Genomic DNA, 25,544 nt, shown 5'->3' on the forward strand with positions numbered 1-25,544 from the left:
TTCTCCCTCTTCCACTAGGTCAGTAACCCTGTCAAAGAAGAAAATCAGGTTGGTTTGGCATGATTTGTTCTTGACAAATCCATGTTGGTTATTCCTCACAATTCTAACAGCAGCTAAGTAATTACAAATTAATAATTTCTTGCAGTATCTTTCTAGGTATCGAAGTTAGGCTGGTTAGAGTTTTTTTGTTGATTAAAAAAAAGATTTGTTGAAGAACAAAAAAAACTTCAAAAACAGACTTCAGTGAGAAACTGCAGAACTGGAATTAATGTGCAAACTTGACACCATCAAATTAGGACTGAATAAAGACTGGGAGTGGCTGGGTCACTCCAAAAAGTAATTTCTCTTCTGTTGATATTCACCTCTTCTTGTCCACTGTTGGAAATGGGCCACATCTACCCTAATTCCATTGGCCTCGTTAGCACTGACCCCACCCCCCTCCACTTGGTAAGGCAACTCCCATCTTTTCATGTGCTGTGTATTTATACCTGCCTACTGTAATTTCCACTCCATGCATCTGATGAAGTGGGTTATAGCCCACAAAAGCTTATGCCTGAATAAATTTGTTAATCTCTAAGATACCACAGGATTCCTCATTGTTTTTTCTGATACAGAGTAACATGGCTACTCCTCTGAAACCTGTCATCATGCAAGGACGGTATAAGGACACCATTAAGGCCCTGTGGAGTGCTGAAGAGTGTTACTAACAACATTGTAGGAGATGTCAAAGTAGAAAGGAATACAGGAGACTCTTCCCTTAACTTTTGATTTAAGGCCTGAAGAATCTTTAATTGTCATTGATAAAGTTTTAGTTTGTGTTATTTTGCTAAGGCTTGAAGCTCTCCTCAGAGCAGTTGGCTGGATCATACACAAATCTTGATAGGGCTTGGCAAAGAGTTCTCAGGCTCTTTAAAACACAATAACTGTACAAGACCGCTTTAGACTGCCAACCTAAAAGAGAAGGCTCTCTGCTGTGGATGTGCCAGTGACAAGGAACACATTGTAGCCTTATGGGTAGTACAGTGGCATTGTGCACTTCTGACCAGGACTGTTCACATGTCCATTTAAATATGGATTTTAGCCTATTCAAAGCAACTGTCAAAGCACAGTGAGAAGTCGCTGCATTCTCTGTGCTCAGTGTGCTGCACTGGATAAAACACTCACTCTGCTCCCTTTGAATGTGGTATTTAGATTTGATAACCACTGTAAGGTCCACAAAAAATCAACTGCATGCAACATAAGAGTCATTCCTTTATTTTACAATCAGAGCATTGCACACATTTTACCTGATCAGTAGCCGTGGGCACATACACTCACTGATCACTCCTCCACTCCATTATTCAGTGCTTCATAACTGTCAGACTAAAAAGCTGCAGGTGGCTGGTTACACCAGAAGAAAATCCATCCCCAACTCATAACCTATTTCATTACTAGTAAAAGTAACACCATTCTACATTAGGACATTGGAAACCTTGCCTGGAAGTGATGCTGCATCCCTGGGCTTGAGCCCAAAGATACTCAGTCATTGTACAGGGCTGGTCCCACAAGTGGAAGAGGATGTGCCTTCAGTGCTCTCCTGTAAACCACAGGGTAGGAGTGCTATCAAGGCTTGTTACTGTGGACAGAACATTACAAGTGTCTGTACAAGATCAAAAGGCACTGCAGAGAAGGGGGCGTGGGAAGGGACGAGCCCTTTGGGATGCCAAAGTTTCTGCAACTTACATCAGAGAACAGCTTTTCCTGCAGAGAGTAGTTCTCACTTACCTCTTCCCAAAAGTGAGCGCATAACTGATGCAGAGGTACCTTCACCAACAAAAATAGTTTTGTAAAAATTTTAAATTCTTTGCTCCCGTGTTCCATAAAAGTCTCAAACAAGTTCCTTATTCTGCAGCATGGTAATTGCTGCCAAATACACCCAATGGGAAAAGTTATGTATAAATTTCTGATAAGCAGCTACACTTCACAGAAATAAATACAATATATCTTTCTTGTTTGGAGAGGAAATGTGTGACATAAGGACACAGTCTTATAAGTTCAGTGCAGTTGAAAGCAAAGACATGTCAGTCCAATTGGAGCCTGCCTTACAGTTTGACTTTGCACCATTCTTCGCAGATCTTGTATTTTAGCTGGGCTTATACTGTCTCATGTGGGCAGCAATAGAAGTGGCAATCTCAGAATTCTTCTTGTTCTGGCCATAGTAGTCCACAAAGCCTCCATCTGGCCCAATGAGGTACATAATAATTGTGTGATCCACCTGTAAGACAGCAGAGAGCAAATTTGTGCTACAGGTCCTGAGTGTCACTCAGAGGGCAGTACGGGTTAGTGCCCTGATTAGCCTTTCAATCAGATTATCTCTGACTGTAGATTCACCACGAAGAACAGACTATAGTTACAGACTAGAAATGAGCCAAGCAGGAGGAAATTGGAGAACATGCTGTAAATAGGTAGGGCGAAGAGGCACTGCAAGTAGCAGAGCCTTGCAGGAGTTGTAGGCAGCTTCCCCCATTCCAGTCTTCAAGCACGGTAAGTACAGAGGACAAGATGGAATGAGAAAATGAGGCTTGACCTCTTTTTCCACTAACTTTTCCCTCCTCCCAGCTCTTCTGAAGCCTGGATTAAGAGGAGAAGTTCTTCCTGCCCTGCCGGCCTAACATCTCAATGTGCGCGAGACCCTCTCACTCCTTGCTGTCCTACAACCCTGGCTCCTGCAGTGAGACAGGCACTTGAATCTAGACCTTCGCCTGATGTAAATGAAAGGGATATGGTGTGGGGACGCTGCAGTAAACCAAATTCACTCTCAGAGCAGACAGTGAGAGCAATAATGTTATTGAAAAAAGTGAGCTATGGAGAGAAGGCCTTGTGAATACCAGGAAAGGCATGTGTATCCTGCCATGGGGCTCCCTCTGCTGGCTACACTGTGCTAGCATTCAAAGATGCTTCAGCTGCCTTTCAAGCAGGGTGGAAAGGTTTAAATCAAGGCAATATAAATGTTTGTTTTTTGTTTTGTTTTTTTTTAAAAGTTCACTCACATAAATCTGAGATTTTACAAAAGTCTTTAAAATATGTGCTATTGCAACTTAAAACTTAAATGTATAATTAATTCAGTTATAAATGTTTAGATATCACTCTCCTGGTAGGGTCTCTTCTTCTCTGAGCTTTACAAGATTGCTATGGGCAAAAGTAGAATTGAAAACTAAGGCTGTGATCCTGCAAACACTTACGAGGGTACCTAACTTGATTTACATGAACAGCTCCACTGACTTCAGTGGGGCTACTTTTGTGCTTGAAGTTAGACGTGCACATAAGTGTAAGCGGCATCACAGACAAATTGTATTAAAACTTCTCATAGCTGCATAAAATCTTTGAAACTTCAAAACAAAACTGCTTCAGTGTTAACAATGCAAAGTGTATGCCATGTTGTAGCCATGTTAATCGCAGGATATTAGAGACAAAAGGTGGGTGAGGCAGTATCTTTTATTAGACCAACTTCTGTTGGTGGAAGATGCAAGCTTCTGAGCTACACAGAGCTCTTCAAGTCTGGGGAAGGAAGAAGAGTGTCTGAGCTAAACACAGGTTGGGACAGATTGTTAAGCAGGAGCCCACGTAACTTGAAATGAAGTGGATAATTGGGGGTTAGGCTGTTATGCATGAAGGGTTTGAAGTGTGGGTGAAACCAGACAATCACTACACTCTAGAATGAACTTACACAGAAAAAAAGATAAAAGACAAAAGCACCACATGACCCATGGGCAAACACTTTTCACAAAGGGATTACTCCATATTAGATCTTTCAGTACTTGTCCTCAAAGGAAACCTGCACAACACCTTCAAAAGATGAGTCTGGGAACTTAAATTCATGACAATTCCATGGGACAACTTCCTTAGCCCTCTCTATCCCAACAATCTGCAATCCACTTTATTAAAAACAGAAGCCACTGATCCTTTACACAGGGCAGCAGCTCAGGTCAGCATCAACCCATTTTCTTCCGAGCACCGATCTGCAAGCACACTATCATGAGAGCCTCCAGCGTTTGCAATGGAGAGCAAACTGATCAAGCTTTTTGCAAAAGAAGCTGTTTCAAACTACCTGTAACCTACAGGGCAGGCAGTAAAGTTTTTCCACAGTCCTAGGACTAGAGTGGCCACATCTGAGCAGGGTAGGGGCAGAGAATGGTGGTTCTAGGGACTCATAAATAGTTCCTTTGACTTGGGTCTGCACACTGCAGTGCGGACTCCAGAGCCACAGATTCGAGCATGGGTTAGAAAACAATCTTTAGGTAGGGTTAAAAAGCAAAATGTAGATGCTCAATTTCCACTAACTCTGGGCTTACACTGCAGTGCAGATATCCCTCTGCTACCTTACAGACCTGAAGAAGAGCTCTCTGAAATTGCTCTGACCCACATATCTAGAGTATGTCCACAGAGAATGTAAGCCCAAGCTTTTGCCTAAGCTCAAGCCTAACGCCCCTTGCGTCCACACACCATTTGTGTTAACCTAGGGCTCAAACCTAGGGTCCCAGGACCTTGCAGGACTGTAGGCTCCAAGCCAGTGTTAAGCTGGGATCTAGGGTCCAAACCTTATTGCTTTTCTGTGTGCACACAGCCCCAGAAGTCTTCCAGATGTATCCCAGAGTTCCTTGGGGCAACTTCCTTAGTCCTCTCTATGCCTACAATCTGTGGTGCTGTCTATTGAACTTTACCGCAAATGGAAGCCACGCCTCTCTTTGCAAACAACCTGCACGAGTAGTTCAGATCAGTGTTGACCCATTGTCTGCTGACCACCACCAGCCTGCACACACACTTCCAGAGATCTTGCAGAGTTTTCAGTAGAGACTGATCAGAACAAGCTTTTTGCAAAGAGAGCTGCTTCCTCGTGACAAGAACACAGCCAGATTCTGGTGCACGCTGCCGTGGCACCCCTGCACATGCAGCCCCAGGGCAGGGTGGGGCAGAGAGCAGAAAGGGGACTACGCAGGTGCCCTGCAGAGAGGAGCAGCAGCAGAGCTCCCGACTCACCATGGTGATAGAAGGGATGACCCCCAACACCTCAGCTGCTCCGCCACTTGGTCCCGCTCTGCTCTCTGTCCCTTGCTCCCGGCCCCCCTGCCCTCACGGGGGCTGCGTGTTCAGAGATGCCTAGCCAGTGTGCACTGTCAGGGTGGTGACTGGGAGCCAGCCCCAAAACTTCCCCACAGCCTCCCAGGGATCCCTTATCCCGGCCTCCTGGGGGGTAGGGCCACGGCAGGGATAAGGGACCCCTGGGGGATACTGGAGCACAGTACATCTCAAGTCCTGGGGATACCCTTCATACCCAGCTAACCAAAACACTTTCATTGAACAGCTCATTTTAAAAATTAAAAGTTGCAAAGTTTCATTTTAATCATTTGGCAACCCTGGCAGCACTTATGTCCTAATTATCCTCTGAACAAGTGCACATGGGCATTTTCCTGCCAATGTGACTCGCGTAGAGGGAGAGAACCCAATTCTCAAATTAGATGGTAGAGTTCAGTATAAAGCTTTCTACTGACACAGCCACCAAAGGAACTAATTATGCAGTTTATGTACTCGTGTGCTCCTTATTGACCTGAGTCCCATCAACAGCACCGTCACAGTTAGGAAAAAGGGTGGGCACTAATATTTTCCCACTGTGCAACACATGCTCAAGTGCCAACTGGGGTCGGGGGGTGGGGGCAAAGGGGTGCTAGGCACTCTGGGTTAGGGTTACGTTGACTCAGGTCTGTGCACTACAGTGTGGATTCCAGAGCCCTAGGTTTGAACACGGGTTGGAAAATCCTTAACCTAGGGTTAAAATGCAGTGTAGACGCTCAAGCCCAGGGTTCCCTGACACAGTTCAGCTGACTCAAGTCCCAAAAACCCAATGGTTCTTAAATTATGCATCAGGCCTCCAAAGTGGGTTGCAACCCTGTTTTAATGGGGTCACTAGGATTGGTGTCAGATTTGCTGGGTCCCAAGGCTGAAGCCAAAACCCTTGAGCTTTGGCTTTGGCCCTCCAACCTGGGGCAGCAGGGCATGGGTGGGCTCAGGCTTCAGTCCCCATCCTGGGGTCATGTAGTAATTTTGTTGTCAGAAGGGGGTTGCGGTGCAATGAGGTTTGAGAACCCCTGGAAACCACAGCCTTGCACTGCTGTGTAGACATACCCCTAGTGACTTCATCCTGGTCAGGTCTTGTGGCTACTACTTCCTCCTCTTCCTCTTGGCTACTGACATCACTTCCTATTTCTTTAAATCCAGCTCTGCACTCGCACCATCTTCACATGGTTTCCCTACTTCTCTGATCACTCCTTCAGTATCTCATTCAGTGCATCCCCCCACCCCCAGTTATTGTTCTTGGCCCACTCTTCTCTCACCGCCTCTACATCAGGGGTGGGAAAACTTTTTAGCCTGGGGGCCACATTAGGGTTCTGAAACTGCATGGAGAGCCAGGGTGTAGTGTATTAAATTGCTCCCTGTAGGAATGTGCTACTTCTAGTATACAACTTACAGCTGCCAATCCTAGTGCTCCGTAAGTAACACCAGGGCTGGCACTTCCAGGATTTGGAGGGGCGGCATTGTGCCGCGCTCGGCAGCAATTCGGTGGTGGGGGGGTCCTTCTCCGCTCGGGTTTTCGGCAGCAATTCTGCAGCGGGTCCTTCACTCGCTCTGGAACCTGCTGCTGAAGTGCCCCGAAGACCGGGAGCAGAAGGACCACCCCCCCCACCCCCCGCCGCAGAACTGCCGCCGCTGATCGGGAGCGCGGAAGGACCCCCACCTAGGGCGCCAAAAACTCTGGCACTGCTCCCGAGTAGCACGTTCCTACTGGGAGCAATTTAATGCACTACACCCAGCGGCTCTCACAACCACGATCCCACCAACCAGCTCGCAGCATCATACCCCAGAGTGCTGCCAGCATGGCGAGCTGAGGCTGCAGGGGAGGGGCCAGGGGCTAGCCTCCCCAGCCGGAAGCTAAAGACCAGGCAGGACGGTCCCACGGGCCAGATGTGGTCCACGGGCCGTAGTTTTCCTACCTCTGCTCTACATGCTCTTATCTGCAAGCACAACCTTAAATCATCTACTTCCCTGTGGGGAAGCTCTCCACCTTCATTCAATTCCATATCTCAGTAACTGGTATCTCTGTGGATATCCAGCTGTCAATTTAAACTCAGCAGACAAAACCAAACTCTTGATCTGCCTCCTCCCCCTCCCACCACAACTGAGGATACCACCACCTTCCTCCAAGTTACTCAGGCCTATAACCTGGGTGTTGTTTTTGACTTCTCTGTATTCAGGCCATCTCTAAAGCTTACTTATTCTTCCCATACATCCCTTAGATCTACCCTTCTCCCTTTACCAATATTGCTGAAACTCATCCAAGCCCTTATTTAGTATCCTGACTACCATAATCTCCTTTTCTCTGGTGTTGACTGCTGCAATCTCTCATGCCTCAAATACATTCAGAACACTGTTGCAAAACTCTTCTTCCTGGCTCATCACTTGGACTACCTCACCCCTTGCTGAGTCCAACATTGGTTCCCCATACTTCCACAAACACAAGAATTTTGTCTTCACCTCTAAGATCTTTCATAGTACTACCCTGCCCCACCTACCTAATTTAGTCACTTGTAGTATCAATCCCCCCTTCACAATGCCAACATTCCCAGGCTTTACTGTGCACCGATCTGTAAACAGCTCCACATTTTCTCCCATGCTGCAATTTACACATGCAGAAAGTCTCCTATTGACTGTAGACACTGACTTATCTTCCTTCAAATCCCACCTCCATCTACAAAACCCTGCCAGTTGATCATAGCTAGGCAATGATGAGCTGATCATCCTACTCCTTTAATTCCCAATTCCTGCCATTCCCCCTCACCCTACCTCCACCTCCAATTGCAAGCGAGACCAAAACAATACCACATGGAATTAAATTCATGTTAATTCATAACCAATAATTGCATGTTATTGCCCATGCCCACCTTTTGTGTGCCTCCTTTAGAACATGAGCTCACTGGAGCAAACAATGCCTCTTTGGGTAAGTCTCCACAGCAAAGAAAAAACCACAGCTGGCCCATGCCAGCTGACTCAGATTCATGGGACTTCGGCTGCAGGGCTGTTTCACTGCTGTGCAGACTTCCAGGCTTGGGCTCTCTGAGACCCACTCACCCTGCAGGGTCCTAGTCTACACAGCAATGAAACAGCCCTGCAGCCCAAGCCCTGCAAGCCCGAGTTGGCTGGCCTGGGCCAGCCGTGGGTTTTTCTTTGCTGTGTATATATACCCATCATCTGTGTGTGTACAGTATCCAGCACAATGGTGCCTTGGTCCCAGTTTAGGTCTTTGGGGCTAACTCCCCTAATGTAAACATTTAGTAGGAGCAATAAATAAAACAGGCATATGTTATGCAGGATCTTAGATTAGATTATCTTCTGGCTTTAAGATCAGTGACTGAAGCTGTGAATAACAGAGCCCTCAGGCACAGGCCTTGCTTTTACTTACTATGTAGTCGTTGTCTTCATCCCTGGGGCCTGAGCTGTAATACACACGATAGGCTCTGGCCACCTGCTCAATCTGCTCTTTCGTACCAGTCAGTCCAATCAGTTTGGGAGAAAACTCTAAACAGAAATGCAACATATTAGCCATGCTAAGGTTCCGTCACCCAGAACCAGCTTTGGTAGAGCCCAGCCATCATTTTAATCACAACAGAAAGCAATGAGCACAGAACAGCTACACAGTGCAAGAAAGAGAAAGGCAAATGGTACCTTTAACGTATCTGGCAACGGCTTCTCCAGTGTCCCTCTCTGGGTCGATGGTAATGAAGAGGGGGGTCACATTTGGCAGAGATGGGATCTGGTCTGTCACCACAAAGATTAACAGTTAATATTGCTCTCAGCAGGCCCAATGCCACAGCTGATCTCCCACATAATGAGGCTATAGCCAAACTCATAATACACAGTGAGTATAGGGGGCCCTTTTTGGCATGGATTGAAATGGTGACCACTTTGGAATGATATTGGGCAGGTTAAAGAACATCTAATGAACCTTTTTAAAGGCCAGGGAGCAAGTGCAATGAGATAAAATGGCGTTCTCCAAACCCTTGTGTCTGCCCTGGGGGTCCCTTCTCCTCAAGTAGAGATCCTACGTCCATTTACTAGGGCTGACAGGCCAATTGAGGTGCAAGGCATGCAGAGTGTAACCAAGATCAGGCATCTTGAGAAATAATAACCACTTCTCCCTGTTGAAAGGAGATGGTATTTTGCATTTCAGCATCTATCCTGCTACTGCCTCCTTCCAAGGGAGCAATGCCACATCACGGAGACATCAGGGAAGGCTTCTCCTGCAGCAGTAGCACAAAGAGCAACAAAAGCTACCTGCTGTTGCAACACTGCACATTCCTACAGGGGAAAGGGTTATCTGCCTCTCCTTAACATATTAGGTTTGCTTCTGGGGAAGCTGACGGAACCCGTCATCAACAGAACCTACAACCCACCTGGCCCAGAGGCCATCTTTCAGCCATCCCCACTGTCACAACAGAGCTGGACTCACCTTTCTGGCCTCCTCCTTCCCTCACCCCTTTGACCAGAGCACATTAATTTCTTTCCTGCCAGGAAAGGCTCCATCCTGCCAGTAGTTACTATCCATGCTTTTCCTCCTTTATTCAAGGTGCTGCTGGAGGACCCAAATCTCCCTCCTCAAGAAGCAGATGTGGACCTTGCTCAGCCTGCCATCAACAACCACACCCTTTCAAGTGGCTCAACTTCATTGGTGCTGAGAGTGCCACACAGGGGCAAGTAGCTGGGATTTTAAACATTCTGGTAGACTTCTTCTGTACTCAAGAAATATTAAAGACTGTAAAAGAGAGCATCCATTGCAGAACCTTTCTGTCTGAAAGGACGTTTTGAGCATGGAGATAATTCCTGTCCTGCAGAGCCAAGATCTTTGCCACAGAACCTTTCACCTATTGACAATATCTCTTCTTGAATGGTAAATTTGGTACAGGTAAAATTGTAACAGGAATGTTTGAGATTCATGAGAGTTCTCTAGGGGCCACCTCATCTCAACAATGGGGGCTATAGCCCCATACAGACAGATGTACAGCCAGTTCAGGGACCCCCAGATATTGCCCAATAGGATGTTGGGGTTACGTTACACTGATTGCTGCTTCCCTGGCATTTTTGCATGTGGACATAAGGTGTTTTTCAAATGAATGAGAAGGATGAATGGGCAAGATTTCTCTAATGCGGACAAAGCTCTATCTCAAGAGAGATCTGTTCTCCAGAATAGATCCAGCCTTTCCTTAATCAAGAAACTGCTCTTGGTTAGCAGTTACTACCATATTTCATTAACCAAGAAAACCCTCTTCTAGCAGGACAATACCACATCCCAAAGGGCAGTGCTAAGTACAAAAAACTATAGGAACCCAACACTGACTCCAGGCTTGCCTTATATGAGGCTTCCCCCAAGATCTAAGCATGAGGCCCAGTTTGACCTTGTTTGATAACAACATTGCATCTAATGTGAAGCAATGCAGAGAGACCAGGAACTTGGAGCAATCACATTTTTTAATTGCTCCGCTCCAGCTCCGACTCCACTCCGCGCTCCGACTCAAATTTTTAACTAAATAAAAAAGTGCATACTGTAATTTTGAAAAAACATTTTTATTCAGACTTTTAACACAATTTACATATCAACAATGATACAAACTAGAATCATTCATAATTCATTCTGTACAAAATTATTGTAGCAATCAAGTCGTCTTTCATAGCCTGCTGCAAATCATTTAAAATTAACTTTAAAGCTGAAAACAGTCGCTCCACACTAGCTTGAGTTTTTGGCACGCTCGAAGCAATTCTACAGGCAGCCTGACTGCAGTGTGGGTAGCTGTGAATGGCCTCAAAAACAGACTTAACTTTTAGCCTACCAATAGACTCCATCGCCTCACAAACTTCCCGAAAGTTTCTCTTGAATAATGCTTCATTACAATTATGAATTGCAGAAACTCGATGTCTTTCTTGTTTATCCAATTCCTTTTTGAAGTCATCTTCTGAAGAATTGACGCTTGCATTATCTCCATTTCCACATGATGGTTGTGGACGTCTCAGGGATGGACGCTCGAATAAGTTCAGAGTGGAGATGGAAGTTTAAAAACAGCCTGCTATTTCTGAAAGATGTGAACTTTCCGAAACTGCAAATTCGATTGTTGATGACTCATTTTGTTGTGTTTTGTTTTCTTCAAACTCTTTCATCGAGTTCAAATGTAGCAATAGATTGATATTGCTCAACGACTCGAAAAACAAGGAGCCCTTCCTTGGACTTTGGTATTTCCCTTGAGGTAAGAAGAATCCGATACCGTTGGTAAACAAACTCCAGCAAGGAAATGAATATTGTCAAAAAGCTTCTCTTTGCGTTTCTGCATGGAAGACAGAATTCCTTCCGCAATTTGTCCACTGTTTTCTTCCAAGAATTTTGACAGTTTTCGCCATTCCTTCATTAAAACTCCCGGGGTTACAGCGACAGCTTGAAGATTCATGGTTGTTTGGTTTGGCTGTGCCAAGAGGTCTCACAGGTTCTTCACTTCATCCCATTCAGCTTTTGTTAACTTGAGTTCTCTTGTTCCAGCAGCAGCCACTTGTTCACAGTAAGATTGAAAAACGAGAAGCCAATCAATCATCGCAAATGTTGAACCCCAGTGAGACACAGTATCCAATGACTGAGTTACCCCTTGTAGATCAAGCACTTTGGGTTCATACTTTGAGCACTTGGGGTTCATAGTCTGACAATGACTTGTCAAATATTTGCCAGACATTTCTCCGCACATTCTTTGTTCAATCAATCCCAGATTGCCAACTGGGGGCGGCGATACCATACCACATCAGTTGGGCTTTTGAGTCGTCCTCATGAAGCCATGTTGGAAGTATGAGGATAGGGTCATTAACCCATTGTGCAGCAGCATTCATGCTGAATTTAATTTCATCCATTCCTTTAGTTTCTTCAGACAAAATAGCTTCAGTTCTGTCCACACCCCCTGTTCTCAGAGGTAGAAATCGTTTTATTGCCCTCGCTGAAATTTTTGATGGTACACATCATGTCTGCTGCATTGTCAACGCAGATGCTCAGCACTTGCATTTCATTGATCCTAAATTTTTCTAAAATAGCCTTTACTTGACTTTCCAAGTACAAAGAATTGTGATGCCCTTCAGTGTCGATTATGTCCAAGGTTTTTACCTCAGCTTCATCTTTTCCTTCTTCGTAGTACTGAGCATTGATTGCAAGGAAATTTCTGTTTCCACGGGTTACCGCATCCATTTTCAGGTACCACAATCTTTGCTCCAAAGCTTTCTTGAGCTCTTCGCGACCAGACTCAGCTGTGCTGACAACTAAATGAGAAACCGTATCATTCCCGGTCAAAACACCAAGCTGCTGACCCATTTCACCTGCAATTTTTTGGAATCCTTTGTTCTTTAGTTTGAAGGTAGCGAGCAGTGTTGAACTCAAGCAAACCATTTCCATCAGCCCTTCACAGAAAGTACTGGAAGCCATGGTGACTGTAACCTTTGAGGACGTCAAATATGAGTCAAGTTTTGTTTGCTCAATTTGGGTTTCTTTTCAGATGAAGCGCTGCAAAAAATCTTTTCTCCGGGAGTTTTCAAAGAGCCAGATGAACATCATTTAGCCGCGTCAGCTTTCTGTTTTGCCTCATCTTCCTGGTCCTTTTTTGTAACCAGAGCCACATACTTTTCAGGATAGTTATGTTTTAAACAGTTGGTGACATGTAAACTTTTCACAACACTTGCTTCACTTGTCTTGAAGCTACATGGTTTGAGCTCGACACTCACTTCCTTGTCCACCTTGGCACGTTGCCGATTTCTTTTTTGCTTTTCCCATAAGCCCAAATTTGGGCTTTTCAAATTCAAAAGTAAAGACGTCGTTGAGATCCTTTTCTGTAAATTGGCTATCAATCATGGGGGGCAGATCTGATTATTTTCTTGAAGCCATGGCCAAATCTTTTTGTGCTGCTACTGCATCCAAATGTTTCTTGTTAAGATATTCGAAAAACAATGAACAAAAGCATTACTTTTTTTTATAATGTACCTGCCTGTGATATCTTAACCATTTCAGGTACTTCCAGTTCTGGATTTTCTCGACAAAAATGATCGCATTTTCTATTTACGCAAAATTATTATTAAAGTATATTTTAATATTTTAACATGTTTCTTGCAGTTTTAATGACGTAAAGTATTTTTGATATACATAATTTTTTTATTTATAAATTGCAAGTGAGCTTTTCTTATGAAATTTTGCGGTAAAAATATTCAAAATATTTTCCAAGTTTTTAATTATCTCAAAAACGCATTAATATAGATAGATCAATGAAACTTGATATGTGCCGTATCATTAGCATGTGCTATCACTGTTCTATAACATTAATTGTTGGGCAGTAACAAGGCTACATGTTACAAGACTGAAAATAAACTTTAATGGGAAAGGGGATTCAAATTGCAAGAACAGTCCTTTTAGTAAAGAGAGCAAATTTTTGGAAATATGTTTTTGCTTCATCAGCCTGAATAGATTATACAAGATAGAGCAAGTAACAGATTCCATCTTGTATAATGTTTCCAGCCTGATGAAGGAAAAACATTTCTGAAAATTTGCTCTCTTTACTAAAAGGACTATGCTTGCAATATGAATCCACTTTCTCTTTAAAGTTTATTTCCAACGTTCTAGCATACATCATTCAAATAAAATTATTTAAACTACTGGTGTCATGAACTGGGGTGACTGGGCCAATTTAATATTTTTTAAATCTTTGACTATTTAAGAGATATGAGCCTGGAATATGATTTAATGCTAAAACATGCATTAAAATGGTACTCTTAATTTATTCTGTATAATTAACCACCTCCGAGAAAACTGTTTAAAAATTGTAATCTGCTTAGATGCTTAGAATGATAAACAATTTTACTTATTAATTATTTTTCAACTTTGGAACCATAAATTTTAAATGTAATAATAAATAATAACCAAAAGTTATTAACTTATTATGAAACATATTACCACTCATAGCCAGTGGCAGTCGATGACAAGTCTTCCTTGAAATATGAAATAAAAATGACCAACTGCCAGTTCGGGACACCTACGGTTTAAATAATTTTGGATAATGTAATATGGTAGCACATACTAACGCTAAAACACAGACATAATTTCATTACTTTATATTAAAGCGTTTCTGAAATATTAATCAGAAATTAATTTTTCATCACCTCTTTGAAGGGACTGTAACTTCCTTAGGAAGAATTTTAGGACACGTGTTCACAGAAACATTTTTTGTTAAAATGACAAGGATACACCCCCAAAGTTGTGTTGGACATTTTCCAATCACTCTGGATATATCACAAAAATCACTCCTAATTTATGCAAAAATGTTTACTGTATATTTATATGCCTGCTGCACGTGACTTTGTTAGTAAATTTAAAATTACAAACAATGCTACCAAAAGACCATTGAACAGATGACAAATAAAATAAGTCCACCAGAGTGATACGAGAGCATGTACAAACGAACAAATGTACCGGTAACAGGAGCCCATGTGAGAAATGAGCTTAAGTGGTTAATATCTCGTGTGATATTTTAATATATTAATAAAGAAAAAATTTTTTTTGCAATATACCTGTTTGTGATAACTTAAATGTGGCATCTCGCATCACACTTTTCCATAATCGCAGCACTCAGCGCGTCTAGTTGATTAACTCTTACAAAAGAAGTATCAACACATACTAATCTAACTAATCTACGTGAGTACGTACTCGCCTAACATTGGCACAAGGGTGGGAGCAGTCTGCAGTGTTGCCGGATGTCTGATAATTATCTGATTCTTTAATAAAAGGTATCCCCAAAAAACTTCGTAACTTTGTATCTGTACATTTAATCTTGATTTTGGCCGAAATGAGAGCAACTGTGACATATTACATAAAGTGGTAAAGTAGATGTTAATATCAATTGTTATACAATCTGAAACTTTTGGGCACCTTTAGGACTTTCTTGCTAAATACCATTTATTCTGGACTGAAAATGAAAAAAAAAAACAAAAAACTGGAGCAGTGGAGTAGTCAAGGTTTTCTGGGCTCCGGCTCCACTCCAGCTCTGGGCAAAAACCTGCAGCTCCACTGCTCTCCACTCCAGCCTCTGCTCCAAAGCCCTTAGAGAAACCACCTAAAAAAGGCTGAAATTTTCACATACATTAAGAAGATGGTCCCATTGCCATTTAGTAAGCTGGGAGAAGCACTGCAGTATTTCACTAAATGAAGTGCAGCCTATTTTAAGTAGTTAGGATTCTGACTGGATTTAATTACCAATTTCATCCACCGCTAGAATCATTTTCTCCAATTCCTCTGGACAGATATCAGGGCAGTGCGTGAAGCCAAAGTAGATTAACACCCACTGGCCCAGGAAGTCCCTGTTGGTCCTGGGCTGTCCCTGGTGATCCACAAGTGAGAAAGGGCCTCCCAGCAATGGCTTCCCAAGAGCTCGCTTCTGTTCTTTCTCCAGCACTGAAACCAGACAACAATGGGAGGTTACTTACCAGCTGTGTCACACACAAAAGATCCCAGAAACCATTCAAAGACAGTTTGAGTCATAAGGCTCTCAAAGGCAAATATGCCTAGTAGGACTACAGTAATGTAACACCTTGAATTTCAAAGCCCGCTGCAAAATATAAGCCCAACATGGACAAGACAAATTTACAGTAAACAGAACAGCTTTACATTGTGATATTTTGCATATAAACTATATTCTCTTGTGCTCCAAAAGGAGCTTATCATCAAGATAGCACTGAAGCTCATATGCTGAAGTCAGGAAACATGAATTGAGATGGGATGCCTGCAGTTAAGAGTCAGGCATCTTTTAGAGACTTAAGGGGGCGGGAGGGGAGGGAAACTGCTGTGCTGCCACAGTCTAACTGGGTTTCAGTATCAGAACAAGGAAAAAAGAATTAGGTAAGTGTTCACTATAAAGACAGCATTAAACAGTAAGTGGTTAAAACCAGCATACAGGGGTTAAAACGAGAATTGGGAATCTATGCTCTTAAAAAGTCTTACACATACTTCCACACCCTGGGGAAACAGACACGCACACACTTTCATTCTGGGCTTTTATACTCTAATCTTGCGTAATGCTTGCATACAATGATAATAAATGCAATATAACAACTTAATATAAACCAACAATACTACAAGTTTTAAAATAGGACTTTAAAAGAGCAAAAAGAAATCAAAAATGTGGAAAAGAAGTAAAATACTGGATAAACTGAAAACAGATAACAGTGTAAAATATGTATATATGCACACAAGGTAAAAATACAAACTGACCATCAAAGAGCAAATGGTCATGAGTTAAACAGATAAAGGAAAAGGATAATAAAACTAAGTGGGTAAAACAGGCCAGAACAGAAAGACAACGTGCAAAAACTCTTGTGCTCCATCTTATTCCATGAATATTTAGACCAGAATCTCTTTTGGACAAGGAGCTCTCATCCTGTGTGTTTATCAATCTCTCCTAGTTGTCACCCTTCCAAGCAGCAGTACCACAACTAACATGGCCACAAGATCTTTTTATCTGTTCAGCTATAAAGGCCTGGAGGGGAATTAAAAAGGTTTTGGGATGACAATGTAACATATACATACTTTCTTCCTTTTTTTTCTTGAAGTATTTCATTCCTGCCAATAAAGCTCCACCAATCGCAAATGTGAGTGCCAAGGACTTCCAGGAAACTGGCTACTAGGAAAGAGATTCCATAAAAATTAAACTTCATCATCTTCAACTATCTTTTTTGTAAAACATAGGAAAGTGCTAAGTACATGTTTATGAAATAAACACTCAGCTCTTGCGATATGACAGAATACTTGTATAAAAGATCAACCACAATTCTGTATGAAGAACCAATCCACAAAAACCAAACCCAGGTACTTTTGTAAATACAGCCACTGCACAGAGACTATCGCCACAGAGGGACCCTTCCCACCCTGGCTCCCTCCTTGACCGGGAGGGCAGGGCACCTCTTACTACACACAAGGAACACGAGGGAGTTTTACGCCTTAGCCCGCAACCCCTCTGAGTTTAGATTAAGGACACAGCTATGGCCGCTATTGGGAACGTGGCCTCCTTACCCCGGGCTTCGAGGGGCCCGTCTTCGCTTTGTCTCCCTGAGGTGCAGTAGCCAGGTGGCGAGTCACCGCCAAGGAGCCGGGGAGAGCCCAGCATGATGAGCGGCGAGCAAGGCTGACGGCGAGCAGCTACAGAGAGAGATGAGGTGAGCAGCAGGTTAAGGCGCGAGGCTGCTCGGGGTCTGGGGACGCGCAGGCGGGAGGGGGGGCCGGCCGGGAAGGGTGGGGGGCGCAGGCACAGGCCGGGCCGGGGCGCGGAGCTGTTCTGCCATGGCGGGGCCCTGGCCACCTGCCCCCAGGCAGGGTCCAGCCGGGTCAGGCTGCTCAGTGCGGGAAGCAGGACCCCGCCAGGCCCCAGGGGCGCGGCCCCCCGGACTGGAAGTTCCCCTCACCGGTCGCGTCCACGCGCCTCTGCGTCCCGGAACGTGGAGTCCCAGCGCCCAGACGAGGGAGACCCGCCCGGCCACCGCCGCCATCCTACAACCGGCGTCACCGCAGAGTAACCCCACCCCCCCCGGCAGCTTCCGGCGTCACCAGCGACTAACCCCGCCCTCGGCAACTTCCGGTGTCACCGCCAACTAACCCCACCCCCGGCAACTTCCGGTGTCACCGCCGACTAACCCCGCCCCCCGGCAGCTTCCGGTGTCACCACCAACTGACCCCGCCCCCCGGCAGCTTCCGGCGTCACCGCCGACTAACCCCGCCGACAGCGTCCACTAACCCCGCCTCCCAGGTGCCTTCCGGCGTCGCCGCCAACTAACCCTGCCCCCCAGGCAGCTTCCGGCGTCCTTCAGTTTCAGTCCGCGGGCGCACAAGCAGCAGCCCGGCCCTGGGGCGTTGGGTGGGCGCGGTGGCCGGTTTTAGGGTTGCCAATTCCTGGAGCTTTCATCACATGACAACCCTCAATGACAGATTAATCTTTAGTTCCTGGCGACTCCAGGACAATCATGGTGGGTTGGCAACCCTAGACCCCGGCCAAGCGCCGACAGAGCCAGGTTCGTAGTTCAGGGACGTGCTCCGTGGGTGGGCGAGGGGGGGTATCTGAAGTGGGAATGGGGGTCCGAGCTAGAGTTGTCACCTCTCTGATTGCTGGTAACCCTGAGGTCTCGCCCCTGTCCTGCCGCTTCCCCTAAGATCCCCCTCACGCACTGGATTGTCTCTATCTCCCTCCCCTCCACGCCGCAGCTGGGCTCCCTCGGCTCTGCGGCAGGAAGGGGAGCTGCTGCAGTCTGACAAGGAGCTGCCTGCACAGGTAGGAGTGGCCCCAACTGGGAGGTTCTGGGGTGAATGACCAGGCACCTCCCCTCTCCCTTCAGTAACTGGACATCTGACTGGACACTGCCAGGTCCCCTTTTTGGCTGAACTTTCCAGTTGAAAACCATGCACCTGGCAAAACTTTTCTTCTCAGGAAATGAGTTAGAACCAGAAACATCATCAGTTGAAGGGTGATGTCACTGTTCCACAATGTGGTGTGTGTGATGATGTCATGCCAGAGATTGTGGAAGTGACATCATAACATGGTGACTTGTCTTACCATGACAACCTGAGATGTTTCTTTTTGGCCCAGACCAGATGACCATCCACTCCTCCTCCTCTCTCCCCACTCCCCACCCCCATTCAGGCCATGATCTTTCCTAGAGACTGTCCGTGGCCCATGTAATGCCTGGCACTGAGCTGATGCACAGAGTGTGGCAAATGAGGCTGGAACTGTGATTCCAGAACTGACCTGGGCTCCTGGAGAACTGGGCTACATTCCTGCCTCTGCCAGAACCCTGCTCAACCAGTCAAACTAAACCCTCCAACAGCTGGCTGTAGGCTGCATGATGCACCTTTCTGGGTGCCCAGCTTCAACTGCTGGAGCCCTGGTTTATAGAAGGTCTGAGCACAGTACTGGGAAACTTCTGAGTTCAAAAATGATGAATCAGCCCTCAGAAAATCGTTAAATTAGCCTAAAAATCAAGAGATTTTTAAAAATAAAAGTTGTATTCTTTTTGCCTTCTGGTTTTTGAGCCTTCAGGATTTCCAGCTTCAAGCTCTTCTCCTCAGCCATGAGGACTAATCGTCCTTTAAAATCAGTTTAATCCAGAACCACACTCTTAATAAGCAGGGTTTATTTTTTAAGCTCAACCTTATCTCTGAATTTCTTGGCTTGGTAGTGCTTATTTCAGGAATAATTACATCATTCTTACAATGTTTTTACCCTTAAATTACTGATATGTACTCCCAACTCAAACTCTAGTTTAACATAGTTTTTAATCTGGGAATGTTACATATTGAAGGAATATTACATGAAACCCCCTGCCCTCTTTGCCTTTTTCAAGAGTGGCAGGCTCTTAGTGCTTCTGCTTTTTTCTGAAGTGTTACCTCATGCCAAAGAGTTCTGCAGGTCTCTAGCTGTATAAAAAATGTTTCTTCTGGGTGTTGCAGCTGATTCTTTTTTTAAAGCACCCAGCTTTGTTTGAACTGAGTTTGTCTTCTCTCTTTTTTCCTGCATTAGATTTTGGGAGCCTGGTTATGGATGAAACTCCTACTTGGAGACCTGGATCCTTGACAGGGAACTCTGAGCTGTGTTTTTCCTTTGGAGTCATAGCAGATATTCAGTATGCTGATCTAGAGGATGGTTATAATTTCTGGGGGTCCCGGAGGAGATACTACAGACACAGCCTTAACCTTCTTCAGAGCGCAGTTGATGAGTGGAATAAGGAAAACAGTCAACTTGAGTTTGTACTACAGCTTGGCGATATTATTGATGGTTTTAATGCCCAACATAAAAAATCAGAAAGTGCTCTGAGAAGAGTTATGAACAAGCTTAAAAAGCTTAGAATCCCAATCCATCACACATGGGGAAATCATGAATTGTACAACTTTACTAGAGACTATTTAACACAATCTGAACTTAACAGCAAGTCTTTAGAAGACCAGATCTTCCTTGGCTCTGCTGCCAGTGGCCAGGACTCTCCTGGAGCCACTGCTGAAGAACATTACTATGCTTATCATTTTAGCCCAGTCCCAAAATTTCGGTTCATTTTACTTGATGCTTATGACTTAAGTATCCTTGGGAGGGATAAATCCACCCAAAAATATCAGGATTCTTTGAAGCTGCTGAAGGAGAAAAACCCAAATGAGAATCTGAATAGTCCCACAGGTATTGCACTGCCTGAGAAAGGTTAACATGCATTCCCAAAATTCTGCTTCAAATAATATTCCTCTTCATAGTAGAAAGACTTATAATTAATGTAAGATATGTTACTAGGTGGTAAATCAGTGTGAGCTTCGTTGTCCTTGATCCTTTTCGCATAGTATACACACAGAATTCCCACTCTTGGGCGTAAACTTCTTAGTGCAAGAAACGTCAGAACTTTCTTAGCTTATTTGTCCTGTGAGGTACTGGCCATTATGCACAAGTCCCTTTAAGTTCTTTGCCAACTTTCTCAGCTAGGTTCTTATTGAACAGGGTCAGAAAAAGAGTGCCACACATAAGCTGCATGCCAGATTTTTTTTTTCCCCAGTGCTGTTATGATGCTTGCTAAGTCTTATTTTAGACACTTCCATATATCTTCTTCTGATCGCTCAGTCTTCTGTGAGACTCATCAATACTAAAGCACATGACCATGGAGGGGCTTTGGAGGCATGCCTTGACAAACCCACTGATGACTAATGTGGGGGCGGAACTATTCTCAACATCAGTGCCTTGTTTTGGTTACACTGTGAGACTTTGTCTAGGCCAGTGCAGAGACTGCAAGACTAATAACGTTTCTTGGAATAACCCCATTTCTATACTTTAGAGTTGCTGTCTTCCAAGGCAGAATGAAATAATACAGATTTGTATGGTTTACAAATCTACATTCAAACGCCTTGGGAGCACAGTTTGCTGATAAATTTGGCAGGTCAGGGCTGGGCTTTGTGGATACAGGGGTTTGGTGCCCCTTTGTCCCTTTTAAAGTGGTTAGCCCTGCTTCTTCAACACTAGGCCAGTCTGTTCCAGGGAACTTTTTGGTGGGGAGTAGCGTAGATGGTCCTGCTTACAGGACCTAAGCCAGACAGAGCTCAGGAGCTATCTGCCAGCTGGAACTCAGCAGCTCTATGTTACCTGTTCTGAGGCTTCCTACATGCCAGATTTTGGGGCAGCTGTACCATGGGTGAAGTTTGTCCCTGAGTGCCTAAAGAAAAAACACCTTTTTCCAACACCAGATGCCTTAGCACGGTAGACTAGGGGTAGACAAGCTATGGCCCACGTGCCAAAGGCAGCACGTGAGCTGATTTTCAGTGGCACTCACGCTGCCTGGGTTCTGGCCACTGGTCCGGGGAGATCTGCATTTTAATTTAATTTTAAATGAAGCTTCTGAAACATTTTTAAAACCTTATTTACTTTACATACAACAATAGTTTAGTTATATATTATAGACATAGAAAGAGACCTTCTAAAAATGTTAAACTGTATTACTGGAACGCTAGGTGCCAGTATCCTGGAGATTGGGTTTTCCATTGTCTTGGATTTTCCACTGATATGGGGTCTGCTTCAGCCAGTCCTTTTTAATGGCCCATTCAGGCTCAGACAGGTAGCAACACACACACACCCCCCTATGTTTCTTAACCTGCTCTGAGAGCAAACTTAGTCCTTTTTCCCCTACTGGGTAGTCATGCAAAATGTAGGGGAAACTGAGGCACACATAGGATTTATAAAAATATTTCAGAAAAGTCTCACTTTGTCACAACGTAACTTTAGCTTTGAAAGTGAATATGGTAGCACTTCAGAGCCTACAGGTCAGCTATGGAGTATGCTCTGACTTTGTAATGTTTCTTTCCTGATGGGGCCTTATTTTTCTTTGCTGTACCCTCCCATCGTTCTTACTGCTACTTGTAGTACATTTATCAGTTTAGCATGAGACATCCTTGAGCTTTTTACTGTTCAAGAGCGGGAATCTTGTGTGTAATGCATCTTTAAAGATGGGCAAATTACTTCTGTAATTCTGCTTCTTTGAATATATCACACCAGATTCACCCTTACCTCCCCTAGGTTTGCAAGTCTGTTCTAAAAGGGTATGTTGCTGTCATTTCGGTCCAGAAGATGGCCATTATCTTTTGAAAAATTCACACACATGCTTTTGTTTAGTTTTCATTTTAGAGGAGCCCTCGCTTCTCTCTAGTAGACCATACTAGATGATGTGGTTGCCAGGCGTACAGTTTTCAACCGGAACGCCCAGTCAAAAAGAGACCAGGCCTGTGACCGAGCCGTTAAAAGTCCAGTCAGCAGCGCAGCGGGGCTAAGGCAGACTACCCGCCTGCCGTGGTTCCACACGGCTCCTGGAAACATCAGCATGTCCCCCCTTGTCTTCTAGGTGTAGGGCAGACAGGAGGCTCCAGTGCTGCACCCGCCTCAAGCACCAGCTCCACAGCTCCCATTGGCCGGGAACTGTGAACAATGAGAGTTGTGGGGGTGGCACCCACAGATGGGGCAGCATGCAGAGCCACCTGGCCGCACCTCCGCATAGGAGCCAGAGAGGGGACATGCCGTTGCTTCAGGGAGCTGCCTGAGCATCGCCTGGAGCCTGCACCCTTTGCCCCCTGCCCCAACCCTGATCCCCCTTCCGCACCTCATTTCTGACCCCACATTGGAACCCACACCCCCAGCCCACACCCTGACCCCCTGCCTCAGCCAGGAGCCCCCTTCCATACTTTGAACCCCTTGGCTCCACCCCCCAGCCCAGAGCTGCCTCCTTCACCCCAAACCCCTCATTCCTGGCCCCATCCCAGAGCCCGCACCCCCAGCTGGACCCCTCACCTCCTGCATCCCAAGCCACTGCCTCCACCTGGAGCCCCTTCCTGCTCCCTGAATTCCTCATTTCTGGCCTCACCCCAGAGTCCACACCCCCAGCCGGAGTCCTCACCCCCTCCCACACCTTAACCCTCTGAACCAGCCCGGTGAAAATGGGCAAGTGAGTGGGGAAGAGCGAGCAAAGGGAGGGGGGATGCAGTAAGCGGGGGCGGGGCCTTGGAGAAGGGGTAGGGCAAGGGTGTTCAGTTTTGTGCAAGTAGAAAGTTGGCAGCCCTTCTAGATGAAGCTGTGGCAGTTGGAATTCAACACAGGCAAGGGTCTCATGTCCAACTGCCAGCTCAGAAAGCCACTCACGAAGTTCTGGACTGTGTTCTGCTAGGTTGCTGTGATGCAAGAGTGGGAATCCTTAATGTATGGCATTGTCAAAGCAAAATGACTAGTAAATCACTGTCCCTCATTTACTCATGAAGGCAGTGAATTTTTGGAGGCACAAGATACATAAGAGCCTGTCAGGGGAAAGGACGCTATTTATCCTAAGCACAGATGTACATAGAAGACCAAAGCAGGTAGAGAAGCAGGTATTCGGTGGGTGTGTGCTTTACCTTCTTTCTTCATTACAGGACTTGCTGAACCACAATTTGTAGAGTTCAATGGAGGATTTAGCCAAGCACAGCTGGATTGGTTCAATGAGGTTCTTACATTCTCTGACACTAATCAAGAGAAAGTCGTGGTTGTGAGTAAGTCGGCTTTTTTATGTGTGAATGCATGTGAGTTGAGACATCTGTGAAGGAATAAACCCCAGTGATAAACTGATAGGATGCTGTACATACTCCAGGGGTACTCCAATTTTTCCCACTCATGGGATTTCCTACCAATATCTTATATTCTAGAATCATACAGTTTCCCCCTCACACATACATTTTTTCCACAACAGGAGGAGGAGACTGTGGTAGACAGGAGCAAGAAAGGGGGTTACAGATTTGAGGGGGTCCTAGGTGGGAGGCATTAGGCTGCTGCAAGGTATTAGAAGTTGCTGTGTTGGGGAGCAGTGGTGCTGGCATTTGGGGGAAGGAACTATTAGAGACTTGGGCAAGGGAAAGATTTTGCATTAGAGGACCTCTAGATCCTGGAACTCCCTGATTGTTCTTGGAGCCAAGTGCCCTGGGCAGTGAAAGGCACTGTGCACCAAAAACATCTGAGCTGCTGTGGGCCATGGAACAGCAGTAGCCACAGTAGGAGCCCTCTTTCTCTCCTCTCCCTGGGCTTTAGTTGACACCTCCACATAGCCATGCAGCTGGGCTGTATGCCAAGCCAACTGCCCAGCCAGAGCAAGAGCATGCAACTGAGCTGGCTGCCCAGCAAAAACAGGTACACCCACTGAGGACGCGTCATAACTGGAGCAAGGGCATGCCCCACCCTGAAGCTAGTAACCATTTTACATCCGGTAAAGAGTGATGAGAACATTTTACACTACATGAGCTTTGTGAATAGAAGTGTAAATCAGACTGTTTTGCCAGCAGTGAGTGCTGTAGGCACCTCTAGAGGCTGGCATTATGATGTTCAGGCTATGTCTATCTACACTACATCATTTACAGCAGTGAAGAGGCTCTGTGGCTTAATAACTCCTGCCTCCAAGAGGTGGTCGCTGTGTTGACGTGAGAAGCTCTCCCACCGACATAGTGCAGTCTACACTGGTGCTTAGGTCGGTATAACTTACGTCGCTCAGAGGTGTGGATTATTGACAACCCTCAGCAATGTAAATTATACTGAAGTAATTTGTAGTGTAGACATAGCCTCAGTGCACGGTTTTAGATTTGATTACCCAAGGCAGTGGTCTTGTGAGCATAACTCAGCTGGGATTCAGTACTTAGATACTTTAGAAATATCTGAGAGATGGAGAGTGTTCTCATTATTCCATATGACTGGACAACCTGTGTGCAAAACCCCAAACTTAAAGAAAAGTTCTAGGGGTTTCACTGCACCCTAAGCCCCTAAGATTCCAGCATCTATAAGTGATTTCCAGATGGGGAGATGGTATAAAACACTCTTAACTGTGGTTGTCACCAATGATGTCTCTTACCATTATTGTTTTTTTCCAACTGCAGGTCACATTCCAGTTCATCCAGGTTCTACAGAGAGTGTTTGCCTTGCTTGGAATTATAAAGATGCCCTTTCTGTCATCCATTCCCATCAGTGTGTGGTGTGCTTTCTCGCAGGCCACCTCCATGATGGTGGTTATTATTTAGATTCTCATGGAGTCCACCATCTTACTTTGGAAGGGATTGTTGAAACTCCACCAGAGAGCCATGCCTTTGGAACGATGCATGTCTATGATGATAAACTGGTATTAAAGGGAAGAGGTAGAATTCCAGACAAAGTAATGTATTATACAGGATAGTTGTAAATACAATTGTGCATGATCCAGACAGTGCTCCAGAAATTAGTTAGTTTAATAAATAACAGCTGACCATTGCAGCCATGGTGTTTCTGTTTATAGAAAATCTGCACGATGATGCTTACAGCTTCAAGCCTGATAAATAGAGCCTTAGTGCTGTCAACCTTCTCCTCTCAGAGCTGGTATCTTAGAAGTTTTACTTCTTCAAGAAGCAAGAAACA

General features: G+C 45.0%; 2 protein-coding genes across 4 annotated transcripts; one reads left to right on the forward strand and one right to left on the reverse strand.

Moving 5' to 3' along the window:
* Positions 1-1,238: 1,238 nt before the first annotated feature.
* Positions 1,239-17,665, reverse strand: SCO1 (synthesis of cytochrome C oxidase 1). Of its 2 annotated transcripts, XM_032803855.2 has the most exons (7): positions 17,545-17,664; positions 17,156-17,281; positions 16,673-16,763; positions 15,344-15,541; positions 8,755-8,847; positions 8,492-8,607; positions 1,239-2,254 (listed from the first exon to the last, which is right to left on the reverse strand). In XM_032803855.2, the coding sequence occupies exons 1-7, from the start codon at positions 17,626-17,628 to the stop codon at positions 2,123-2,125; spliced, it is 840 nt and encodes a 279-aa protein (XP_032659746.1). In that variant the 5' UTR covers positions 17,629-17,664; the 3' UTR covers positions 1,239-2,122. The 2 variants fall into 2 exon arrangements, with proteins under 2 accessions (XP_032659746.1, XP_074927823.1); XM_075071722.1 differs by lacking the exon at positions 8,492-8,607 and having other exon boundaries at positions 2,078-2,254; positions 17,545-17,665.
* A 265-nt stretch (positions 17,666-17,930) lies between these two features.
* On the forward strand, positions 17,931-25,403 carry ADPRM (ADP-ribose/CDP-alcohol diphosphatase, manganese dependent). Of its 2 annotated transcripts, none has more exons than XM_032803842.2 (4): positions 17,931-18,404; positions 19,650-20,297; positions 23,549-23,665; positions 25,034-25,403. In XM_032803842.2, exons 2-4 carry the CDS (start codon positions 19,667-19,669, stop codon positions 25,324-25,326), a joined length of 1,041 nt encoding a protein of 346 aa, XP_032659733.1. In that variant the 5' UTR covers positions 17,931-18,404; positions 19,650-19,666; the 3' UTR covers positions 25,327-25,403. The 2 variants fall into 2 exon arrangements, with proteins under 2 accessions (XP_032659733.1, XP_032659718.1); XM_032803827.2 differs by having other exon boundaries at positions 17,931-18,147.
* Positions 25,404-25,544: the final 141 nt, after the last annotated feature.

The sequence above is a fragment of the Chelonoidis abingdonii genome, chromosome 13 (assembly GCF_003597395.2).
Source record: "Chelonoidis abingdonii isolate Lonesome George chromosome 13, CheloAbing_2.0, whole genome shotgun sequence".
NCBI classification, from domain to species: domain Eukaryota; kingdom Metazoa; phylum Chordata; order Testudines; family Testudinidae; genus Chelonoidis; species Chelonoidis abingdonii.

Bases quoted from the DNA above. Each gene is read 5' to 3' on its own strand.
- ADPRM (XM_032803827.2), top strand. From the start codon at position 18,045: ATGACAACCCTCAATGACAGATTAATCTTTAGTTCCTGGCGACTCCAG. The intron at 18,148-19,649 runs GTTCGTAGTTCA...TTCCTGCATTAG, and splicing joins CCAAGCGCCGACAGAGCCAG to ATTTTGGGAGCCTGGTTATG. The intron at 20,298-23,548 runs GTATTGCACTGC...TCTTCATTACAG, and splicing joins GAATCTGAATAGTCCCACAG to GACTTGCTGAACCACAATTT.
- SCO1 (XM_032803855.2), bottom strand. From the start codon at position 17,628: ATGGCGGCGGTGGCCGGGCGGGTCTCCCTCGTCTGGGCGCTGGGACTC. The intron at 8,848-15,343 runs GTAATTAAATCC...TTGTGGTGACAG, and splicing joins TCTAGCGGTGGATGAAATTG to ACCAGATCCCATCTCTGCCA. The intron at 2,255-8,491 runs GTAAGTAAAAGC...GCTGTCTTACAG, and splicing joins ATGAAGACAACGACTACATA to GTGGATCACACAATTATTAT.